This window comes from Falco biarmicus, chromosome 7 (assembly GCF_023638135.1).
Source record: "Falco biarmicus isolate bFalBia1 chromosome 7, bFalBia1.pri, whole genome shotgun sequence".
Taxonomy (NCBI): Eukaryota; Metazoa; Chordata; class Aves; order Falconiformes; family Falconidae; genus Falco; species Falco biarmicus.
In genome coordinates, this window is record NC_079294.1 from 18,235,767 (window position 1) to 18,260,570 (window position 24,804).

Sequence of the window (24,804 nt, forward strand, 5' to 3'; positions counted from 1 at the left end):
GAGCCTGCTCCCGCTCCCTGCGACTGCCGGTAGCGCTGCAGCCCTCCGCGGTGAAGAGCCCGTGGGAGGCGAGCGCCGGGAGGTCGGGGCGGCCGGGTGGCACCGAGGGAGGGGCGGGCTGCGGCCCCTCGATGCCCCCGGCCCCACGCTGGCTGCAGACTCGGGGTAAGCTTCGGGCAGCCCCCGCGCGGAGCGGCGCCCCGCTTACGGCTGCGAACGGCTCGCTCCACAGAGACGCTCAGCCCCCGCTGGTTTTTGCCTAATTCCGAGCGACTCCTGGGACCCCGCGGGGGCCGCCCCGAGCATCGCGGCCCCCTCGCCGAGGGGCTCCGGCGCGGCAGCCTGCGGGGCGGCCGCGGGTGCGGAGCGGCGCTGCCCCGGCAGCCGCCCCGACGGTCGGGCGGCCCCGGCCGCCCCCGCACTCAGCCCAGCGGGGCGCGCCGCTCCTTCGCCGCCCCAGCCCTTCGCGGGATGCCTGAGGAGCCCGCAGCCCCCTGAGAGCCGCTGTGACAGGAGGGGAGAAGCCACCCGAGGGGTCCCGCCTCTTGAGAGACAAATAAATAAATAAATACTAATTTAAAAAAAATCTCATTCCTAAAGAGCTATGAGCGCAGCTGCGGACCGTAAGCCACGGTTTAATGCCCCCCTGCCCGCCCCCGCACGACTTACACACAGGGTGGGGTTGTTTTTTGCCAAAGCTGCCCAATTCCCGGCGTATTTGCAGAAGGCAAATCTCAGCGAAGGTAATTTGTAACGGGGAGGGCGGGGAAGGTGACTGCCGCCCTCCTGGCCGGGGCCGGCCGGGAAGGGGCTCCCCGCGGCGGCTGCGCTGGCCCGCCGGCCCTCGGGCAGCGGAGCGCCCCGGCAGCCCAGCCCGCGGCCCCGGGCAGCGTGCACGGAAGGGCAGGGGGGGCGGGGGGGTTAACTCTTCTTAAATGTCGTACTTTAATGGGGATGGAAAATGTGAATTTTCCGTGCATTCCAGGAACAATTCCTTGGGGTGGTGACCTTTAGCACCGATTCTCTTAAGAGAGGAAAGTAGTCGAGTGTTTATCTGGATGACTGAAAGCTTTCCCTGGTGGAAGTTTATGGAAGTGTTAAAGGGGGCGGATAACACGGGCTTTGGAGGCGCTTGTCCAATGATCTGGAGGGGCTTGGAGAGCAGATCTCAGCTGGCAGACATTTAAATGGGAGACAGCTCGGCGCTGCTGCAATTTGTAGGCAGGATCCGAGACTCACTCTCTATGGCCTCCCGGGCAGCTCCGGGCTCCCACGCCACCCGCTCCGCCGAGTGACCCGCCGGGCAGCACCCCGCCGAGCCCCGCGCCCCGCCGAGGAGCCGCCGCCGCCGAGCCGGGTCCCGCCAGGAGCCGCCGCCGCCGCCGCCGCGCAGGTGAGCCGGGCCGCGCTGCGCGCACTCACGACAGGGGCGCAAACGGGTCCGGCAGGTCCCTGTGGGAGGCAAAATTTTAATCGCTCTATCCTACCTTCGGGGAGGGGGAAGGGGAGGAGTCGTTCATCGGTGTCTAGCAAAACTCCGGGGCGCCTCGGTTTTGCGGAGGGTGACACGCGTCCCTCCCGTCGGCGGGAGCGAGGGGGACACCGACATTTCCGCTGCAGCGCTGCGGATCAGGGCACCGTTACATCTCTCTCCCCTGACAAGCGCGGAGACTGCAAAACCACCGTTAGCTCTGCCTCTCATCTCCGCCTACAGCATCACTCCCGACAAATTGGATTCGGCGCCCATCCGACACCCGGCAAAATCCCGGCCCGGCCTCTGCGCGGAGCGGGGCGGGGGCAGATCCCCAGGTGCCGGCTCCGTCCCCTCCCGTCCCGCTGAGCTGCCCTTTACGAGACCACTCAGCCCCCGGCTCTGCCCCGGCCCGCCTTTGCGAACCTCTGCTCCCCCGTCGAACATGCGCCTCCTCCGGCCCCCCCCCCCCCCGGGGCGGGCACCGTCCTGCCCGGGACACCCGGTGTGTGCCGCCGGGGCCGAGGGTCTGCACCGGCAGCGCGCCCGGGGGCAGCGCCGCGCGTCCTCGGGCTCCCTCGGGGTGACGGGCCGCGGCTCCACCACTGCGCCCGGCGCCCCTCCGCCTTCCCCTGCGCCGCCTCCCCGCTCTGCCCTCCCACCTGATTCGGAGCCAGGGGCGTTTTGCCGGCCCGACGGCTCCGTGCATCCGTCGGCAAGCGCGGCCCCTCCCCGCGCCGCCAGCCCCCAGGCGCCCCGCGGCCCGGCCGGACTCCCCCAACCCCCCCCGCTGCGCGGCGGCGCGGGGCGACCCCGCGGGCGCGGCCTGTCCGCGCTCCTCTCGGCCCCGGGCGCGACCTGGCGCCGGGCTCTTCCCTCCGGGAGGGCGCTTGTTTGCTCGCCCCGTCCGTTTTAATGCTGTCTCCCGGGCGCTCGGGAGTCACTTCTAGGGAGCTCGTCTTCCGCGGGGTAAGCCTAGACGGCGGCCGCCCCCCGCAGGGGAGGCCCGGGCGGTGTCGCCAGTCGCCGCGAGGAGCGTCCGCGCCCACGGGGAGCCGGGCCGGGCCGCGCCGCTCCCGGCCGAGCCTAGCCGGCGGCCTCTCCGCCCCGACGGCCGCCGGCCATCCCCGCGGCGCGCCCAGGCCGCGCTCGGCCGCAGCCCCGTCTTACCTCGGCGGGCTGGGCGGTGCGGCGGCAGCTCCTGGCCCGGGCGGGGCCGGCCTGGCCGGTGCGGGACCCCCGCATACCGCCGGCCTGCGCTGCGCGGCCCGCTGCTCTGAGCCGCAGCTTCCTTCCCCGAGCGCTCCTGGTGTCCCGCCCGTGGCTCCGCTCGGCGGCAGGATCGCGGGTGAAGCCCGTTTCTCTCTTCGGGGCCGAGACCCAGCGCTGGGGAAACCTCTTTTTGCGCAGGCGGGGGCTGTGACACACCAGCCCGCCTTTGCCTCGCGCTGCCCGCTGGAACGACGCGGGGTTTGGTCACGCGTTGTGTGAGATGCGCACGGAGCCCTGGGCGCAGCGACAGTCACGTCCGAGCCACCGCCGCCTCTGAGCCAGGCCCGGTGGCTCCGGGCGGGGACAGCCCTGCGCCCCAGCGCCCCAGCCCCCTGCGCCTCCCTGCGCCGGAAGAGCCTGGGGGTAACGCGCCGGCGTGCGGCGGGGCTGTGCGTGACAGCGGGGGCAGTGCCCGCAGCTTTCCGCTCCTCTGTAGGTTTCAGCCCCAATCGGAGCTGCACCATTTATTTTTCCCTCTCGGCGATGTCGCGCAGCAGTGCGCGGCTGCTCCCGCGGACGCTGCTCCCCGCTGTGCGCGGCTGCGCGCGAGAGCCGAGCCGTGCGGGTGGGCTGGGGGCTGCGGGGGCAAACCGGGTGCGGGGCTGCGGAGCTGTCCGGCTGCAGGGGCGGCTCCGGGCAAGGCCAGTTCGGGCTTGGACCAGCCGTGCCCACCATGATGTTCAGCTTCCCTGTCGTCCCGCAGGATGCCCAATGCTTTCTTACAGGGGGAATTCTCCAAGTGTCAAAAGTTCGGGGTTGTTTTTTTTTCCTGGTTTTTTTTTTTTTTTTTCCCCCCGTCATTATGTGTCTCAAAGCCATCTCCGTGACGTGCAAAAAGAAATTACCTGAAATGTAAACCGTATCCAAATTCTACCACACAGAGATGTTAGTTTTGCTGTCTTCGTCTCAGAAAAAAAATTAAAAAATAAAAAATTGTGGTTCTCTGGGAGCTGCCATTGCTATGTCTTTTTGTATATTTAAAAATACAGACCTATGGACTATGAAAACATTACATAAGACTGTTTCTGTAATTCATATATAATAAGCCAGGCATAAAATTATTCTGATCCTTTGGGACATAAACCACTTCAGTTTTCTCAGTAGTCAAAGGCTGTGTTTTGCCTCTTCCTTTGGCTGGTATTTGAAGCCCACCAAATGCATGTATTTTTTTGTGTAGGTCTTCATCAGATTATTTTTCATGTTTTCTGTGAAGCACATGAGTTCATGGCTCATCATAATATTTTCCTAGTAAATATGGTTCACAGATGAAATTATGGGCCTGCTGAGGTCTGTGAGGATTCTGCTGTATGTTTCAACAGAATCAGGATCCCATCCAGTTCTTTTAAACAAGTTGCTTTGTGCTGAAAATTTCAGTAATAACTTTCTGACTGCCTGGGAACACATAGGGAAATTCTGTTTATGAACTGACATGTGGAGATCCTTAGTTTATAGCAGAAAATATATACACGAAAAAATTACAGCTTAATTGTATGAAATAATAAACCTGAAAGCATTTACAGTTCTCTGTGAATGGTTGCTAGTGTTAATCCACAAGATTTCTAATCTGTTTTAGATGATGAGATCCCGGGCTCTAGATAAACCACATATGAGGTGATATGAATGTTAGGGCCCAATTCTGCTCCTGTTTGAAGTCAGCAATAAAACTCTTGGCTTTAGGACTAAGAGCTTACAGATGATGAAAAGAAGAACTCAGCAATGAAATATGGAAAGAACAGATTTTTGAAGTATTTTATCACTTTAAAAAAGAAATTATTAATTCCATCAGATCTCTCTAGATCTGAACGAAGTAAGTGGGAGATGACCATTTTTGTTATAGTAATCTGTTCAAAGGATTCTTGAAGGGATCTCAAAAGGATTTCCGGTTATGCCAGTGTAAGAGCCAATATCAACTACTGAAAATTTTTTAGAAATTTGGAATTTAAACTTTTAGACTCTGATTCCTCACAGCTCCTACCCAAGATTTGGAGTTACTACTTCTGCAGAGTTATGCCTGTGACAAAGAAAACCACATTTACTTCAGGAGAGATTTCTGTTTGGTAAAACTTGGGTATGGTAACACTGATTTAGCTACTTGTACTCTTTTGTGTTCTGGTTTTTTTTCAGTAATACCCCCCCCCCCCCTCCCCCCACCTGTTAAGGAAACATTCATGAAGAGTAATTCATAGACGGATGAACCACCCTAGTTCCTAAAGTAAGCAAACAGAGGTGTCCTCTGCTCTCATAAGCAGATGTGTTGCATTGAGACCAGAGGTGGTGCAGAGCGCCCGGACTGCGTTTTGGCTGCAGAACTTCTGTACTGAGCCATACCGCTTAATTTTCCTTTGTGTTTTGCATTTTTTAAAGATAATTTATTTTTTTTATAAATGTTTAATGAGTTGCTATTAAAAGAAGGTCCTGCTAGAGCTGTTGCGGGGGTCATGAAGTTCACACAGCCTCTTCTGTGGGTCTGTGTTTAAATTGTATTTATGCCTAAATGATTGGATTGCTTTTACTTTTAGACGTGTGTTTTGGAAGTGACTGTAAAAATGTTTTTGCCGAGTTGCTGATTTTCATTTGAATCACAATTTCTTTTATGAGCATGTAATATAGCTTCCACTTTCAAGGCTGGAAACAAACTCAGTGAAAAATTACCTTTCCTCCCCCAGTTTAGGATTATATTGAGACACGTGCTTACATTTCCTTAGGGTTAAACACATACTTAACAAAGATGCATGAATCTGGGACACAGACCTTACAATAGTAAACATTACCATCAAATTTTCCCCAAATTCCCATCCCAAAGTACACCTCGTTTTTACATGACTATACCTTACTGTGTCATCAATCGCACATTTCTGGGAGGGGAAAAAAAAAAGAAAAGGTGAAGTAATGTGGAGGTCATCAATTTTAGAAATAAAAGTAGTCCAGGAATATGGTGGTGGAACTTCAACTCGGTTATGGGACACTAAACAAACACCTGAAGTTTCCTGGCACTGCTTATAAACTATCAATTTATTTTCAATTGCATGCAATGACTTTTTTTTTCCCCCCCCTTTTTTTTTTTTAATTTCTTTTAAGGCTCTGGCACCATGTTGAGTAAATAAAGTGCATATTAAAGTACTGTCTAAATACAGCATGGGTATACAGTTGCGGGAGAAATAGAAATAGTTTTGGAAGAAGTCATTCTGGTCTCTTGAGGAAATAATCAGTGGTTTGTAACTCTTGTAAAAAAGATATTTTAAAAAAAATTTTAAAAGAAACATGTTTAAATAACATTCAGGTTGGAATAGAAATGGGGAAAAAACAGCAAATGTCCAAGCTGACACCTGAAATTATGCTGCTGTAGTCTCCAATTAGAATTCCCAACTTTTTTTGTTTGTTCTGTGTCAGAGCCTTAAGTGATTAAAATTGCATGTTCTGTACTATGTTTCATTGAGATATTAAAAGCAGCCCTTCCAAGCTGTGCACTGGAGTTGGCAATAGCGTCATTCTTAACACCCCTTGCTTGAAGCCTGAAGCTTCTGCCAAACATAAGACATACTGGTACATAAACATAAATGAATAAAGCGAATGCATATATTTATCATGCATATTATAAACTCTAGGTGTTCTAACTATCTGTAGACAAACCCTTAAAACATTGGATCGGCAAAGCAAATCCCTGAACTTTCCCACTCCAGTAATTTGTTTCCCAGTCTGTTCGGTGAGAAACACTTTTTGAACAGCATAACGTAACTTTTATTTCCTTTGTGTGACTGAAAAGACCTAGTAACTGAGAAATTAACAGTTATCTTTTATAGCAAGTGGTACTTACCCTGAGCCTCTGCTGAGTCTCTAGGTGGCCCTTAAAGTGTTGGTGTTTGGCTGCTTTCCTCCTAGCTGTGTGGTCCCAGGCAGAAGGATTGAGCCGTCCAGGATTGTGCCCTTGGTTTCACATGTTTCTTGGGTAGTAACACAAGCAGGACTCTTCAGTTGAAACACAAATTTGTCCCTTACTGATGAAATGAGTCAAATAAGGGATACAACCGCAACCCTTCAAACAAGCAGAAGATGCTGGCTTCCTCAGGTGTTTAATGCGCGTGCCTCTTCACAGTTCTCTTGTTTCACAGTTTTTTTGCAAGCAGTTGCTCATTTCTGGTGGCTTCTTCCAAGCTGCCACAGGGAGGGTCCCCTGAGAGCCTTGTTGCTGATCTGTCTGTCTTGCTGCCACTGCTACATCACTGGCTTTCCAGAACAGCATGGAGACCACAGTACTTCAGGGAGGGGGGAAAAGTGTAACAGCTGAGTTTCTTCCTGGCTGGTTGGTGTATTGATCTGACTGAGCAGCCAAAAGAACTCAGAGATTTGGGAAGCAGCAGAGATGGTGGAAAAAGGGAGGCAGCAAAGGCTGTTCCTACACTATGAATTAGGTTTGGAGCAGGGATGCAGTTCTGAAGAACCTGATGGTCTGCACTTACTGCACTTCTTGAAGTGGTTATTTTTTTTGTGTGTGCACAAACTACATGATACTTAATGTCGTATATGAAACTCTGCTGTCCTCATATGTCCTTTCAATATCATGCTGTATATAATGAATAAAATTCAGGGATCTGGAAAGTTCTGACCACTGTGACTGCATTTGTATAACCTCTGTCAAGGATTCAGAGTAATGTGTAAGAAAGTGTAATTTGAAATTACAGACGCATCTCTTTTAATGTATACCTAAATATTCTTTTATGTTAGTTGCCTGTCTTTTGCGTCTCTTACCTTAACATCATTACATTGAGATGGGTTGGACCACTTTAGAGGTGCAGTGTGACAGAGCTTGGGATGCTGTAATTCAGACAACAGGTGGATATAGCATGCACATTATATTCTGGATGTATATTATGCAAGAAGCTGTACAGAGCTTCTGAATCTGAATAAGGAACACATAGCTAGACTGCGTCTCCTGAGTCAAAATGTTTAGTGCTCTGGTATTGTAGGTAGCTATATCGTATAAATCCTTGTGCAGCATAAAATCTGTTCTTCCATAAGTGTAAGTCAGTAGCAACCTTCCTAATGTCAGTAAGCTATAAGAAAGGAATAAGAACTCTTAACTAGGGTAATATACATGGGGAAAGGAGCTGGGAAAAGATGTGTGCTACACAAAATAAAATTTTGTTTGGACTTACTTTAGCCTCTGATTTTCAGTCACTGTATGTGAAAGCTTTTATCACCTGCTAATTTGGAAATGGCTTTCCAGCTGGTAAAGGCTAAATGCATATCTTTTTTAAGTGTGTGTGTGCACACACACACACATTTGTTTCATGGAACTGAATGTTTACTGCATACCTGGCTTCTGTTGAGATTTGAAATCCACAACTGTGCTTTATTCCCTCAACTTTCTCCATATAGGATGGTCCGCACACTGTATGCCATTGGTGCTGTGTGTCTGCTGATGGGATTTCTGCTACCAACAGCAGAAGGGAGAAAGAGGAATCGTGGATCTCAAGGTGCTATCCCTCCTCCTGACAAAGATCAGCCCAATGATTCAGAGCAAATGCAAACACAGCAGCAGTCAGGCTCTAGGCATCGAGAACGGGGAAAAGGCACTTCAATGCCTGCTGAGGAGGTGCTGGAGTCTAGTCAGGAGGCATTGCACATCACTGAGCGCAAATACCTAAAGCGGGATTGGTGTAAAACTCAACCGCTCAAACAAACTATCCACGAAGAAGGCTGCAACAGTCGTACCATTATCAACAGGTTCTGCTATGGCCAGTGCAATTCCTTCTACATCCCCAGGCATGTCCGTAAAGAAGAAGGCTCCTTCCAGTCTTGTTCCTTCTGCAAGCCCAAGAAGTTCACCACCATGACTGTTACACTCAATTGCCCTGAGCTTCAGCCCCCAAGAAAGAAGAAAAGGATCACCCGGGTTAAGGAATGCCGGTGTATATCTATTGACTTGGACTAAACGGAGACAAACATAGTGATTGCACTCTGACTGTATGCAGCCATTGCCAGCATGAGAGTGAGTGGCATGAACTAGCATACCTTGGGGGCTGGACAAAACTGAAAGGAACCTAGTGAATTACCTAAAACAAGCACCACCCCCCCCCACCCCCCCCAACACCCACCCACCCCCCCCCCCGGCCACCCAAGAAAAAAATGGATGTAAGGGAAGGCCACGCATGTGTGTGTTTGTGTGCAAGGGAGAAAACAGAAGTGTACAAGCAAATATATGAATGTTCACTACGACAAAAAAATTTAACAGGTATGAAATAAGAAAAAACTCTATTTACCTGCAGTCATGAATTAGGTTTCCTAGTGCGTATTCACATTTTTGCTGCTTGCTGGGAAACTGGAGCTGTGGCTTTTGCTAATGTTCACCTGCTATGCTATTAGCTTTCACTGTATTAAGAGGAACATCAAAGTGAGAGGACAATATATTTGGAAGCATGAATGTATTCTTAAATATGAAGTAGGCAAAAAGCAGTTTAAAGCATAGCAAAACCATCACTGAAATAGCAGCTGTATCAAGAGTTTGTAACATGCTTCGTCAAAAAAACCCAACCATAACTGCAATCCAAAAGCCATGTCTGGAGAACAATGCGGGGACATGGGAGTGCTGAAAAGCCACTATAGGTGGATGGAAAGCAGAGCTACAGCGAGTTAGAAAGCAAAAGGCTAAAGTACGTAGATGGAGAGTACAAAAGGAAGTAGAAAAAGGAAAGATACATAAATAGGAAGACACAGAGGAAGAGATACTGTCTTCTGTTTACGTTTTGCTTTAATTTATATACCTAGTCATATATTACATAAATTAAAGAGAAACTATATACAAGGCTATAAATATACTTCTGAATTCTAATGGCTCTCTCAGTCAGTCAAAACCCATACTTGTGCCACTAGAACATTTTATGTCTTGTATTTCTGCTATCAGTTATTCTTCATATCCACATATATATGTATATGCAGTACCTTATAGTCATTGGTATCTATATGTACATACAATGAGTATGCATACTTCATTGTGTGTATCTGAACTCTTTCCTCTTTTTCACACACATACATAAAAACCATACATAACCACAGCACAAAAATCTTGCTAACCAAGATCAAGTACAGAATGGCAGTAATTTAGTACATAAAGAGCAAAGCAAAAATTAAAACAAGCATCATGTGACTGCAAATGCAATAACCACACAAGAGACAAAAGACACGACATTCATGACTAGTAAACATTGCATTGTTATTGTTATTTTAGCTTTGCCACAGGCATGCAGTTTGTTGAAAAAGAGATGCAGAACTTTGCCAGCAATAATCCTCTTTTTATATCTTTTACCACAGACTTGCATTTAAAATGGATTTGGACTAAGTAAAGAGAATTTCCTGAAAATTAAGGGCTAACTGCCCCTCTCATCTGGGGGGAAAAAACATAAAAGGGGACATGCTACTTCCAACAGGTCGATGAATCTCACCTGTGAGGTTATCCTGCCTTCAGGATTAGGAGCTTAAACTTGGTCAGGGCTGTAGGGTTTGGCAGGAGCACGAGAGGTCCTGCCAAGGATTTGGTCTGTGGAGGGGGACCCTGGGCTGTGGGAGGCAGCCCTTCCATGCGTGTTGCCCGTGCTTTCCTGGGTTCTGGATGTTGTCTGGCTGGCAGCACCTTGTACCACATGGTGTGCAGCCTGCTCGTGCCGGTGCTGAAGAGCTCACCAGGTGCTGCCGGACCTTCCCGCCTGTGCCTGCGGGACCCCAGCCCGCCCTGTTCGGGGGGGGTGTGTGCCAAAGGAAAGGCGTGTTCCTGTGCCAGAGTCAGTACCGGGCCTGAAAGCAACCCTGACATCACTGGTGTGAGTGAAATGGGAGTTAGGTCTGCATTAATTGTATGATGAGGCTTGGATAGTCCAGGACTCAGTTTCCCCATTCAGCAGCAATACCCTCTAGTACCCGCTCTCGGTGTAACTGTTCTCTCTCACACCAGATGCCTCTCTCACCACAAAGTGATTATCTTGACAGCACTTCTGCCCACTGAACGCCGAGGAAGACAATTGTGCTCTTACTAACACATCCAAAGAGAAAAATATACAGTGAGTGGCATGTCACAGATGCATCCTGCGTGTCCTCATTATAGGAGATGCCCCAGCTGTTGCACAATGCACCACATAGTTATTGGTGATATCCTGCATCTCTGCAATTAATATATTTTTGCTGTAAAATCCACTGCTGTGAGGTCTGCATTTGTAAGATTAAGAGATCGCAACTCGTTGGTTGATATTATTAAAATGCGTTTCATCTGGTGTAGTCTGACTCAGCAGGTTTGACACATTTCTTCATGGATTTTAAAATCCAGTTTTAAAATCTGGAATTACAGGAGGTAGATTTCCACTGTGTGGAACATGAATAGTTAAACAGAAAGATAAGGATATTTAATGTTATTATTAATACAAATACACTTTCACTGGTCATAGGCAGGGGTTGTTTTCCTTTAAATTACTTTTTTGAGTTGGTTTGCAGGGGAAAGGGCCAATCTCAGCCATTGCTGAAAGTTTTGTACTAGCTAGGGTTTCTGCTCAAGAAATGGGAACACCTTAAGAATGATTTTTTTTTTTCTTCATGTGAAGTTGACAGCAAAACTCCCTTTGTTTTTTACAGCGACTGCTATGTCCCTGAACCCTTAGCCATTAAGCAAAGCTTCAGACATTACTGACTGCTTTATTTGAGATTAGGCTAGCATTCTGAAGGAAAATTGATAAAAGTTTTACAAATCTTTATGTTCCAAACCAGCCTGTGCACAGATCATGATGGAACTCCCCTTGAGGCAGATTCCCCCCCAATATGTAAATTTTATACAAAGAACTTTTATGAATTGCTAGTTATTGCCTGAGAGTAAGAAAGTTCTGCTAACTTACAATTATACGAGATATTTAATATCAACCACAATATGTATTTAAATGTCTGCTTTATTCTAAAAACAATAGACTATATAACCTAAGGCTGCAGTATTTTCATGCTCGGTCTCACAAAGCAAAACTTGGTTTAAAATGAAGTTTTAATTATTTTGTAGCTGAATAGAATTGGAGTTTCTTCTTCCCAGCATTTTGTACGTCATTTTAACTACTAGTAACAAATAAATAAAATATTTTCTCCAGCCCATGTCTATTGTTGGATTTTTTTTTAATTTCTTCCTTAAGTTTCCAGCTCTTTCTGGATCTGTTGTACTTTACTCTGACTTCTGTGGTTTCTTCTAATTATAAAAGGGCTTACATTATGACAGTGAGACACAGAGACAAGCAATGGCACCATCATTCAACACGGCTACTTCAATAAGGTTTTTAAATGAGATCTGTCACTTCCCCCTCACCCTTCCACAATTTATAGAAAGAAAAATCTCAATCTTTACTCACACTTTTCCCCTTGTAAACCATATAGTGACAGTTCAAAATATAAATCAGCCTTGAATTGTTGTACAGTTAAAGCTGGAGCCAGCGTGCCTGCCTTACACCTTCTCTCAGTTTTGTGTCTAGTCGGCAGTTCGCTCCCACTTTTAGGAAAAAAGAGTAAGGAACACCTTTACAATACAGCATGTCACAAGCTGTAAATAGGGACAGAGGAGGTGACAAATAATTAGAAAAGAGGACAGGAGGATTTGACCCCGCTGGCAGCACTTGGGCATGGCCAGGGTTGAGGAAGGATGGCAACCACGTTGAGAACGGGTTCCCTCAGACTTCCCTCCCTGCCAGTGGGAGATAGGCAAGGGGTGATGTAAATTTTACCTTTCCAACCTGCCACCTTGTCCCATGTGTGAGGGAGTGGGTCAGTCGTTACAGACCCCTGTACAGCCCTGCTGTCCGCAGCAGCGGTGGCATTGCCGGCCTTGGTGCAGAAAGCTGCTAGGCCAGGGACCGCCACCTCACTGAGCCGCTCCGAGAACAGCCTCTGATCCACGTAAACCTCTCGGCAATGGCAGAAGCCCAGCAATTTCCAGATGTACACCTCTTAGTTCCAAGGACTGAATGACACACGTCAGATATACAGTCGTATGAGGGACCACCATGTGGTGTTTTCCTCTGGCACACACAGATAACCGGAGAAAAGGGTCAGGTGTCCCGCTTCCAGCCCTGAGAAGCTGGGTGCTGGTAAGATCTGGTGTGTTTTTCCTTCACAGAATCATAGAACAGTTTAGGATGGAAAAGATCTCTAAGGTCATCAAGTCCAGCACAGTAATGGAGCTGAACAGTCTAGTAGCCCTGGTTGTTTGAGGTCTTTTAAAGCTGTTTTGGTTTAGTTTTCTTTCTCTTCTAGCTTTTTTGTGCTTCTAAAACCTACTGAAAGGCTAACAACATTAAAATCACTGTCTTTAGAAGGCAGTTGACTTTTTCTGGTCTGAGATATGGGCACAGCTGGATGGAATAAATTTCCTTGAAAAGATGTGCATATATATCTTCATTTGAATATTTAAAACAGAAAGAAAAAACTCCTGGGCTTACCTTTCTAGTACTCTGTAGTACCATGGTCTTACTATTTATATGCTAAGAAGCTCAGACATTCATTATAATTTGCATTTGGCCTACATACCAGCTTTGAACTGGAGATACGTTCACTGCAAAGTCCTGTGTACTTTATAGAGAATTACACTGATCAAAAGAAGATAACAGGGAGGGAATTCACACACCTTAATCAGCTTTTGGTCGGGGCCACAGAGATAAGACTTCTTTTTTCTCTCTCCCCAGTGATGCAGGCTAGATTTCTGTTTGGGGTTTCTCTGTGTGCTCTGCCACCCATGTGCTGCGCAGTTGATTCACACACACGTTATAGGACCGAGGCATCAAGAGCATGTCAGATTTGCCGAGCATGTGCTAAGACATCTGAGCAACACATGCGCACAGTAGGTATGGTGCGCCTTGGATGGGTCAGTGGAACAGACAGTGCCATGGCTCCGCTCCAGCTGCCTGTCAGCGGCGGTGCCTGGCTGGGAAAGGGGACCCACCAAAAGGGTCCCAAAGGGACTGCGTCAAAAATGAGGCGGTGGTTTAACCTTGTAGTTTACCTTCTCCTGAGGGGGGGGGGGGGGGGGGGGGGGGGCGGGACAGGACAAAAAAAACCAAACCAAAACAAAAAAAAAAAAGGAGCGGTAGACAACTGTACTGTAGGGGACTGGTGTTTCTTTGTGCTATCCAGTGTACAGGAATAAACCTAAAACTGTTAGTTCCAAAAGGTTTCTTAAAGGAGAAGCACTGAGACACTAGTAGAAGACTGAGACAAGAATGCTGATTTGCTTAACCCAATGATCCCCTTACACACTCTGCCTTTGCTTTTTAAAAAGCATGCATCTTATTTGCTCCAAATAACTCAAACCTGCCTTAGAAACCACTTTCTTAATTAGTGAAGTACAACAGTCAATATCAGCAGAAGAAGGTCCAAAATTTTTTTCTGAGTCATTCTGCTTGGTTGGATGATTGCACTAAACAGCAGCTTCTGAAGGGAAGAGCTGCATAATTTAAAATTTCAGGGAGAAAAAAAATCTGTATTTGGATTTAGTCAAAACACTGGAGGTATCACTGGTACATATTTTTAATAATCATCAGATCTTGGCCTTAAGGTATCAAAAAGATTAACTGTAATAAGATTCAGACACCTTGCTTTATTTTTTTCTTTTTTTATCAGCTGAGACTGAAACCAGAAATACACAGCAATGCACAGGTATCATAACGAATCCCAGTGCAGATTTTTGGTGCTACCTTGTAATGCAGCTTCGTAAAAACATCTGAAGCCTGTCTGCACTGCCTGCCTGGGAATGTAGCTGATGACTTTAAGGTGCCCTTTGACAATGTGTGGCTTCTGGCTGCCTGAATTTCTCCTCTAGCTTTTATGGGTCTGGGGGAAGAAATTTTAACTGTCACTTTCTCCCTTTCTTATTATTTTCTAAAAATATTGAAAATAAAATTCACGATCTGCCTTTTTTGAATGATCAAGGAGCAAGATATGAGGATCAAATTATATACTGACATAAAAGAAGAACGTTTGGGTTTGCATTAAAAAAACCCCAAACTTCTAAGTTGTGATAAGCAATAACTCCTACTTGCTGTGATACAGATGTAAATCACATAGCTTGGGCATGAATCAAATGGAGGAGTTACATTGACTCCCAGTAAAAGTTCTGCAAATAAAATTTGAAATCGCCATGTTTGCCTTTCTTTTTTAAAGAATGCCTTACGGAAACAGCCATATTCCAATTCATATTACAAGAGATCAAAAGAAAAAAGGTTAAAATAACATCTCCATCTCTCTCTAGAATAATTGAGAGCTATATCTTATCCTTCTGTCTAGTATATCAGTATGGATTCCGGCAAGAAAGCAATTGGAAAGAATTAATGTGTGTCAGTTACAGCTCATCTGGGACAGCAACACTCAAATTCATTCATCATAATTTTATAGTTATTGCATGGCACCACTACAGAGCACTGTTAAGTTTGTTTGATTTATTTAATGATGAATTTGCAGACCTTAATATTGTTTTTCCTTTAAATTAAACTTTACTGTTTCTCTATGTTTTGTAATTAGTTTCTTGAGATATAAAGGCACAGTCTTTTCTGTAGGTAAGAAAAGAGACTTATTGTCAATCCCAGTTCTGTATTAGGGTATTCTTTTATTCCGATAATTAAAAAATTATGCTCTATAGATGTAACATACATGTATTTATTTCTCTAAACAAAGGTACCAAAAGCCTAGGAATGCATCAGTATATTTAGACATCTGAAAAATGTACATTTGATATGTTTACCCATAAAAGTTTAGGCCAGTGTGCCAAGCTTCTTAACAACACACTTTATGAGTGATTAGTATAGAATAAAGCCAACAATGACAATAATTGCAACAGTAGGCATGAAGAACTTATTTTTTGGGGACACACACACACCCGGTTGTGTGTACTCAGTAAAGTTTGTTTCTAGACAATTACACTTCATGGCAAAGTTGAAGGCTAGCTGAACCTCTCTCCTTAGGATCTGAAGGACCTTGAATGCTCCTTAGGAAACAGATGTTCATGAGGAACATAGATTTGTATTTTTGTTGTTAATTTATTTCAACTCCAAATGAGTGAAGAGGCTAGCGTTTGGGCGTTAAGTTAGATCTAGCAAATAAAAAGGAGAAGAAAACTATGTGTACAATGGAAAGAACTTACTGAATGGATCTAAATCCTATGGTAGGTAATTTGATCTAATTTTTGCAGAAAGGCAAATGCCAGATGTTTGCTCCACTTTGATCTTAATAACACTTTAGGCTGCAGACAATAAGATTGGTTTAAAATTTATTGTCTCTTTGATTTCTCCATTCTAATGCTTTTTAAATTCTTTACACAAGACAGATCTATATATAGGCAACCGGGGTGGCATCAGAAGCGTTGTATACTTAAGACATTCTTGAAAACCTCAGTGTGGAACAGTGTTTGCTGTTTTATGCATCAAAACAAAGCCAGATTTTATACAAGCAACATTCAATTTTCTTTTTATTATAATGTCTCTTTTTATTTTGCATATGAAGTTCTGACTGTCGCATCTGTGGCACAGCTCCTTATATGCTTTTATCTTTCAATAACCTTATTAAAAGTCAAGACAATATATTAAATCAAAATTAAGCAGCAGGAGTTGAAAGTTAAGTTAATCCATTCCCTTGCATTGAGAGTGTAATATACGTAGATCTTCGATTTCACCATTAAGTTGCTTTTAGGATACTTTTTGTGCAGAATATGCCTTAAAAGGAGAGCTGCCACTGAACGGACACCAGTGATAGCCTCTGAGAAACCGTAACATCCAAGAGGCATCCAGCTTGCCTGCAGTTTCAGTCTTCACATTCAAGGAGGCTATTGCTCTGCAAATGTGTGTTGAACTCAGCTTATGGCTGCTTATTAAGCGGCCTCAGGTTTTTAGCAGAATATCTCATATATTCACTGTTACTGAGAAACAATGAAAAGCAAGTGAAACTGAGAACAGTAGAGCAAGATCAACGATTAAAAAGAAACAAACAGAAAAAAATCCTGGTATGCAGCCTGAATGTCTTATCATAATTCTTTGGCATAGTTCACAGCCATCTGTCCCTTAGATCCATGCATGATGTCTCTCAACAATTGTTTTCACTCTGCTCAGCCCAGTAGTCTGAAAGTTAAAAAAGTCGGAGTCAGCTTTCCTTGGAAAGACATTTGCAACTTTGCTGATGAAACTGCCACTGCTCAGCCAGCTGAGACAACTGCCACCCTGCCAGGTCTTCTTAAACTGGCAGTGTCCATGGGCTATCAGGAGTCGGCCGCCTCCCTACTCCCCTACCACCCAGTTTAATCCTTGCAAGAAACTCCTTTGTAAAGCAAAACAAAAATTCTTCCTTCAGAACCAAATATTTCGGTTCATTACGGAGAACAAAATGTTATACACAGATACATGGTAACAAATACTCTTCCTGCCACATAACCATGACTAGTGAGAAGAATTCCCATGACCTCACCCCAAGACAGGAGCTGGGTAAAGCAAAAAACTCTTCCAATGAGAATTGCCTTAAGTTCAAATGCATCTTTGTGTCTTTTCTTCCTTATCTTTGCTACATTTCCAGAGCTAAAACATCTTTAATGTAGTCTACTATATTTATCACATTGACATTGAAATACTGTTTGCATCATTCCAGGGCATGTTTTGCCAGTCCTCTCCTTGACATAATATACCACCTGTACCATTAGAGAAAGGTCTGATTGAAAAGACAGGACAACCAAGTCACAAAACATAGGGAGGTTTAAATGCCATTTGATTTCAATTAAAAGGTGTGCAGAAGCACTGGTTTCCTAAAAAGGCATGGTGTTATGAGACTCCAAAAACCTTTTGCAACACTAGCCCTTGTGCATCGTGGTTAAAAGGTGTGCAAATGCTACCCAATGAAATTTAATGGAAGCCACACAAGGAAAGATTTTAGCCTCGACATTTATCTTTACCAACACATGGAACCACCTTGATCTGTTTTACTGTTGGTGAAAAAAGAAGGTAGTGTCTATTTCACAGGAGAGGATAGGAAGTAAGAGTCAGTGTGATGGATGGTGGAAAGAAACAGAGGGCAAGAGGGAAGAAATACGAGCGTCAGGTACTGCTCTCAAAGATGAGGTCTAGGCTGCTGTCAGAAAGTGTATAAATAGCTTATTAATAACAGGAGAGATGTATTGGCGTTAGTGTGAAAGGAGGAGCATACTCAGTTTGTATTGTGTTGTCAGAAATAAGCCGTCTAGGTAGAGTACAGTTATATTTGTTAGGTATGAATAGACTACGCCAGTACAAGTCAAGTACTGATCAATTTCTGTGAAAATATTCACTCACCTCAAGGCATTTATCCAGCAGATTACACTGCAGTAACCTCTGCCACCTCTATCAAATCTGTCACATTCACTTGCTGGGGGCATAGCTGCACTTCAGGGTAGCACAGAAATCCCAGGTAAGTTTTAACCTCATGAACATGGTTACCAGCAATAATTTAATTGCAAAAGCATGAGGTTTATTTAATTAGCATCATTCAATGGGCGAGACAAACCCTGCTTTCTGTCCCAGCATAGGGAAAAAAAAAAGGGTTATCAGGGAAATGTTCTTTTAATCTTCTATAACGATTACATCAGATCGTTGCTGAGCACACTGACATTTAAGAATGACACCCTGGTTCTCTTCCCACTTAACCCGCCTGTCCCAAACGCAGCTCGGCTTCCACCTGGGGCTGACACATGGGGAAAAGAAAGACCAGAATCACCTGGTGAGGTGACGCTGAGGAGGGGGTTCATGCTGAGGGGAACCCCTGCAAAGTGGGGTTTGGTGCTATTTCCATCTTGTCCTTGCTGGTAAAGGAATGAATTCAGGGAGGAGTGCACTATACACCTGCAGGGCACCCTTGACACAAGCTCAGCAGCTTGCTGCTGCAGTTTCACTGGCAGTGCTGGTACAACTAACATCTCCTGGGAAGCAATCTGGTTTATTGCTCTACGCCCAGATTTTTTTGAGATATTTAGGAAATGCTCCATTTGGTGTTGTTGCAGGTCTTGCTTGATTTAGGCACCTAAGTCTCATTTCCAGTGACCTGCAATACGGTAAGTTGTTCTTTGATCTATTATTTCTTTTCCAAATAAAATTACTATTGGGCAATATGTTTTGGTTCTGGATTTTTAAGATTTCAGAGGCTTAATTAATTCAGTTTGCTGCTGAACAATGTACTGCCTGATAGCTGTGGAAATAGGTTCTCCAGACTCTGGATTGTGCCTCTAAGCATAAACTAAGCGTAGAGGCTATTCACGTGAAACATTACAAAGGAGCTACAGACTGTAGCCTTTCCTCAGGGCTCATTGTTGGTACAACAACGTGAAATATATACATAGTTTTCATTCGGGTCAAAAGAAGCTGGAAGCTGGGGTGGCAGCTCCGTTTTTTCCAGCTTCAGCCTCAGTCTGTTTGGCTTTGCATAAAAACCTAACCTTACACACAGCCTTGGACAGGACTTGTTTTAGGCAGATGGTGCAAGCTGCCAAAGCTTCTATGTAGGGCTGTGTTTGGGGAAGGACCTCGGCAATGTAAGGCCTGGAGTGCTTATTACCCTCTGAGCTGGAATCGGATGTTGCTCCCTGAGGCACAGGTCAGCACGGCTGTCATGCATAGATGAGACCGTCTGCTCCTCTCAGTCGGAGAGGGATGTTATTTTCTTAAGGAGCAGGATGTTATTCCTAGAGGTCTGCCCCTTGGTAGGGTCAAGAGTAATATTTTATGGTTAATGTTTATGATTAATTTTGGCTGTGGCCTTTCCTTTCAGAATTTGTATGGTGTCGGTTCAAGCTGGTAAGGGGGAAGCTTGACAAGGTTGAGGCGTGAACCGTATGCTCACTTTTCCTTCCTAAGTAAATACTACAACAACAATGCACATGGGAACCAAGCAGCACATTCCTAAATCAAACCAGAAGATTCACACAAGGAACTTAAACAGTAGGGTCCAAGAGGGTGGGTTTTGCCTTTTTTTTTTTCCCCTCTTCCAAAGGATATATTTTCAGAAGGATGCCTTGGGAATAGGCTCAACACAATCCCAGGAGCAAAAAAGGGCAGTTGGGCATCAGATTTCTTGTGCTCACATCGCTTAAAAATTAGTATCGCCTTTGCCCCTTTTCTCTCAGAAAATGTCTGTTTAAAGTAAGGTGAATGATTCTCAGCTGTTCAGTGCTGCTCAAAGGATAGGACATGCTAACATCACAGTGTGCAGTGAGTTTATATTGAATCTCGCTTTTGGAACATATCCAGATTTTTTGCCTGGCTTTGAATAGGATCTTTAGATTCATATGCAAGTTATTCTCTTTGTAAGAATCTTAACTCTTCTCTCAGCTTCTGGAAACTGTGATTTCCCTTCACATTTTTTATTAATGTAATAGTTTCACAATAGGCTTGCAGATGGATTTGGTTTGATATTCTAGAAGACACTTAAGACTGAAAGAGGTGAGAAACTTATTTTAAAATCACAAGGCATTCTTTTTGTTGTCAGGACATGGTGTACGGTCCTGTAACTTGCTTTCTGTGGCAGTATCACCAGAGAGCAACAAGTAGAAAGAAGACATATTCTTGTGGTATTGTGAAAATTTCAAAAATATGCTATTGTCTGCAAGCAATAAAGATGGCAGCTTCAGAAGTGGGTGCATGAAGCAGTCTCAGAAACCCATCTTGGATCTACATTGTCATTTTGGAGTTTTGGAATGCATCATCCGATGGGGGTGGGGGAGACCATTATATAAGGGCTTCTGATGATGATTTTAAATCAGGAAAAAAAGAGAGCAAAATTCACATGGTGAAACACCTTCTCTCTCTCTTTCTTTCGACTCTTGTCTCTCATTCATCCTCTAAGAACTAATTTCTGTAGTCAGAGAATACACCTCACATTGTGCTTTCCTTTCGAATTCTCAGATCTTTAAAAATCTTTCAAATCTTTAAAATTGCTGAACTTCAGACCCTAAGGGTAACAAAGTTTTGGTAATGCATACACCTCAAACATCTGAAAGCATTTTGTGATCTATAATTAAATCCCTATTATCCCACATCATGAAGGCACAGCCTCCTCGGGACATTTGCATCGTACCTTACGCGTCTCAAAGACAGGGTCATTACGACTGCTCTGAATCACATATAAAACTAGCACAGTCAGTCCTCATCAATACTTCAGTCAAAATCAAAGTTGCTCAAGGTTAAAAAAAAATAAAATGGGCACAGCACACTTCTGTCTGATTCATAACCAGTCACCAGCCCAACATACTGCTACAGATGCTGCAAGTGAGATTGGCAAAGAGCACTTTCAAACATCATTGTTGCCATTTTTTGAGGTTAGTAAGAGAAGGGAAAGATAAAAAATATAGACTTCAAAACTTAAAAATGTTTCCCTGAACTATCATATGTGGTCCTTTGGAGATCACTTTATGTGGCCATTTGTGGGGTCAAGCTTTTCATAACAAGTTGATTTAAAATTTTACTGCTCAGCTAATTACATAATTGTAAAATTCTCAATGGTTGATTGGCACTATCTTGATTAGCTATGAATTGTGTGATAGGTTTTTATGCCTGGCTGCAACTAATAGAGTCTGAAATAAAAATTTTGTAAGTATTAGTACAAATACTTACAAGTATGACCAATAATCTGGCTGAGAAATTTGGAGATCAATTAATGGAGCCATTTCAAACGGCTTAATCATTGCAGTCCTGGAATTTACAGTTTGAATAAATTTCATTATTAGCAATGAACAAATGTTGGAGCTGGATAAATGCACATGAAACTAGCAATGGTTTCTTAAATGGAGGGAGAAAGAGGAGGACAGAAAAATTTACAAAGAGGAAACAATGCAGAAGAAAAAAAAAGCAAGAAGTCTTATAACACACTGTGACTGAAAAAATTATTCCTCACTCACCCCTCACATTCTTTTTCAGAAGCTGCAGAGGGTTTTCATGAAGGCCCAGCATGCCTAAACAAGTTTCACTCAGAAAGAATAAGTTGTAAAAGTTAAATCACCACTCATTTCTTTTGAGCCTGTCTTCAGCTGTGATCTGTGGAGCTTCGGTTTCTCTTGTCAAGGATAGATAAAACAGTACTGTAAGCCCCAATTAAAAAAACCCCAACTTTTCTTAAGTGTCTGGGAATTACCTGTATAAGAGCAGTACTTCTTCCAGCAGTAGCCAATACAGTAGATTGCCTATATGGAAGCCAGAAACTTCTGAAGCCCATACACCTGTTCATCTACCATCTTACAGAAGGCATTTGGTACATACATGAATGTGTCAATGTCAAAGATTGTAAGATGCCAAACCCCTACAGCAAATAGACACAACGAAATGCAATGATTATGTAGAAGGCAAAACCAAGGCTTGCAAACTCTTTTGAACATTTTTTCATCCTTCCTAAAAAGACAGCACGGAATGAAAGGCAGATACTCTATTTGGCTGGCTTTGTGGCTTATGCTATTTTTTGCACCTGGAATCCCTTGGTTTGTTGACTTATGGTAGTGGCACTCTCAAGACCAAGGACTGCTTTGTTTGACCTAGTGTGTTCATCAATATATGCATTGTTAATTTAATTATTTTGCAAGGCACCTTGGGATGTGCCTTTATGAAAGAGGTTACACATAGAAATCCCCTGTCTGCTTTGATTAAAGTTTTGTGACAAGCACATCTCAAATGCTAGTCATAAGCTCATTAGCTTTTAAATTATTTTAATAACTACAGTATTCCAGCTTTTAATATTGATTTTGTGCTAACTATATTTTCCTGAACTAATGGATGTATGAAAATTTAATTATATAATACTGAAATATAGATATTAGATCTATGAATGGATCAATTTCTTTTGCCTTATAAGTAGCATAGCCTGTATTAGAGATGTGTGTATAATATAATATAAATATATATATTAAACCCATTATACATATGCATATAAATGTATCTGCATATTAACTGGTATTTCCTGCTTTTATCTCCAACTTTAACCCTTGTAATATTTACAGATATGAAACAATGCATCTCTGAAATTATTGAATTGTATGAATCTAATCTATTAATTAGAAGCAATTTGTATTCTAGTACTTAACAGCAATCTATCATAGATCAACTTTGTGCTTATGAAGTAACACTTTTAAATAACCCTAGAGCTGAAATACACTAACAATTAAATAATGAATTCTACAGCATAGAAAACATGGTTTATGTCTGATGAGAGCTTTGTACTTTCAGAAAAGTAGCATTTATTTTAGAACTTTAGGATTGGTCTCACTAATTTGGATTTCTGTTCATCTTTGGTTCAACTTTTATTATGTAGGTTTATTCTTGAAAATAAATTCACTTTATCTGATGTATTTGCTTCCCTGCATGTGGCATTTCTCCCCCGGAATAACTGGCACAGCACTATGGCAAATACTGCGCCTTGGCTAGAGCTTGGGAGTTGCTGAAAAAATCCTGTGTTCCAAGAAGCACAAAGACAGCTCAAGAACTTCAGGACTCCAACACTTCTTTCCGACCCAAGGGTCAAATTTAGGTTTTTAATGAACACTAAATCAGTTGTTCATGTGGATAAAGAAAAAAATGTCATCTGACATCTTGGCATGTCAGCAGGATTCCAAGCAAAAAAGCTTATAACATCCATCTCTTCAGCAGTACACCATCTTATTGTCTTAAAGGATCAAGAAACTAGGCAAGACATAGTAAGAGGAGGAAAAGACAGCAACTGTCTCTAACTTGGATTGCTTTGGCTTAGCTAATTGTAATTAGGATGACCTAACCCGTCACATACTTAACTGTTCAGTACCTATATTGATATTTCTTACATGCTCATCATGTGGTATGTAAGCATCTAGCATGGTCTTCCCAGTACCTGTGTCCCCCCTTCTCTTCTATAGAAAATCAATTGCAAACAGTTCTTCATATTTGGTTAATGTCTACACCTTGGTGATTATTTCTAATCTGGCTTCTCAAATTCATTTATGCAGCTGAAATCCTTGCTCAGGTTCTTGTCTTCTCCAGTCTCAGTGTGGTAGTCTCTTCTGTGATGAGAAATGCAACTTTTCAAACCAAAACCCATTGGTTTGACCCTGCTGCTGTAGATCTGCTGAGTATCTCCACTGGCTCTGTCTTTTAACCCGAGTAGTTTGATAGGATTTTCAAGGTCCTTCGTAGCATATCTCTGCTCTTACTCTCTGTTGACACGATCACTCCAACCTCTGATAGGCTAAGGATAATGATTTTCAAACAAACACAGTAAGCTATTCTCAGAAACATCCAAAACCAAATCACATTTTTTCTATTTTAAACTTGTGTGATGTGTGCTGCGAAAAAAAAAAACCCTCAAAACTGGCTAAAATAACCAGTCTTTGGAGAATTGCTGAGCATCCTGGTGAAGATGCTTCCAATTTCTGTACTCCCTCAATGGTCAGCTGCTGGATGAAATTACTGCATCATTTTATACTTAAATTGTAATTGTTTTCTATTCTGTCTGTTGAGAAACTGGAAAACATATCTCTGATGATCTATAGTAAGGTTTCCTATGCTAACAGTCTAGAGAAATACAAGTAACAGTAAAATATAGATAAAACTGTAATTTATACTTTTTTCCCTTTAGATAATGGATCTCAAATATTAGTGTCTGGAGACATGAATGATACATACCTTTGAGACACTATTTTAATATAATTTTGTGAGCAGTGTGCTCTGAGTTACTGAAAAGCATTAAAGAGCTTTTCAATATTATATATTTGGAAATGTGACAAGTTGTCAGAAGTGGCATGAGAACTAAAGGAAATCCACATCCCCAGACGTGTGTGCAACCCTTCCCAACATTTATTAAAATACCTTCACGAAATTTATATCAGTAAGCTACATATTTGAATTCTTTGGAGATCCCCAAAATATTGTGTATCTTTTTAACAAGCACACTGATCCTGGAATATTAACTGGATCAGTAAAGCAGTGTAAACAATAGCAAGTTATTTAGACTTAGAATTATTCAAACAGAGAAACCTACAGTATCTCAACAATATATTTTGCATACAAAAATACAATTGATAAAATGAACAAAAATAC

At 43.8% G+C, this 24,804-nt stretch overlaps 1 protein-coding gene across 1 annotated transcript; it reads left to right on the forward strand.

Annotated features, from left to right (window-relative positions):
• The first annotated feature begins 1,202 nt into the window (after positions 1 to 1,202).
• On the forward strand, positions 1,203 to 11,855 carry GREM1 (gremlin 1, DAN family BMP antagonist). The gene is made up of 2 exons (XM_056345285.1): positions 1,203 to 1,393; positions 8,120 to 11,855. Exon 2 carries the CDS (start codon positions 8,121 to 8,123, stop codon positions 8,673 to 8,675), a length of 555 nt encoding a protein of 184 aa, XP_056201260.1. The 5' UTR covers positions 1,203 to 1,393; position 8,120; the 3' UTR covers positions 8,676 to 11,855.
• The last annotated feature ends 12,949 nt before the right edge of the window (positions 11,856 to 24,804 follow it).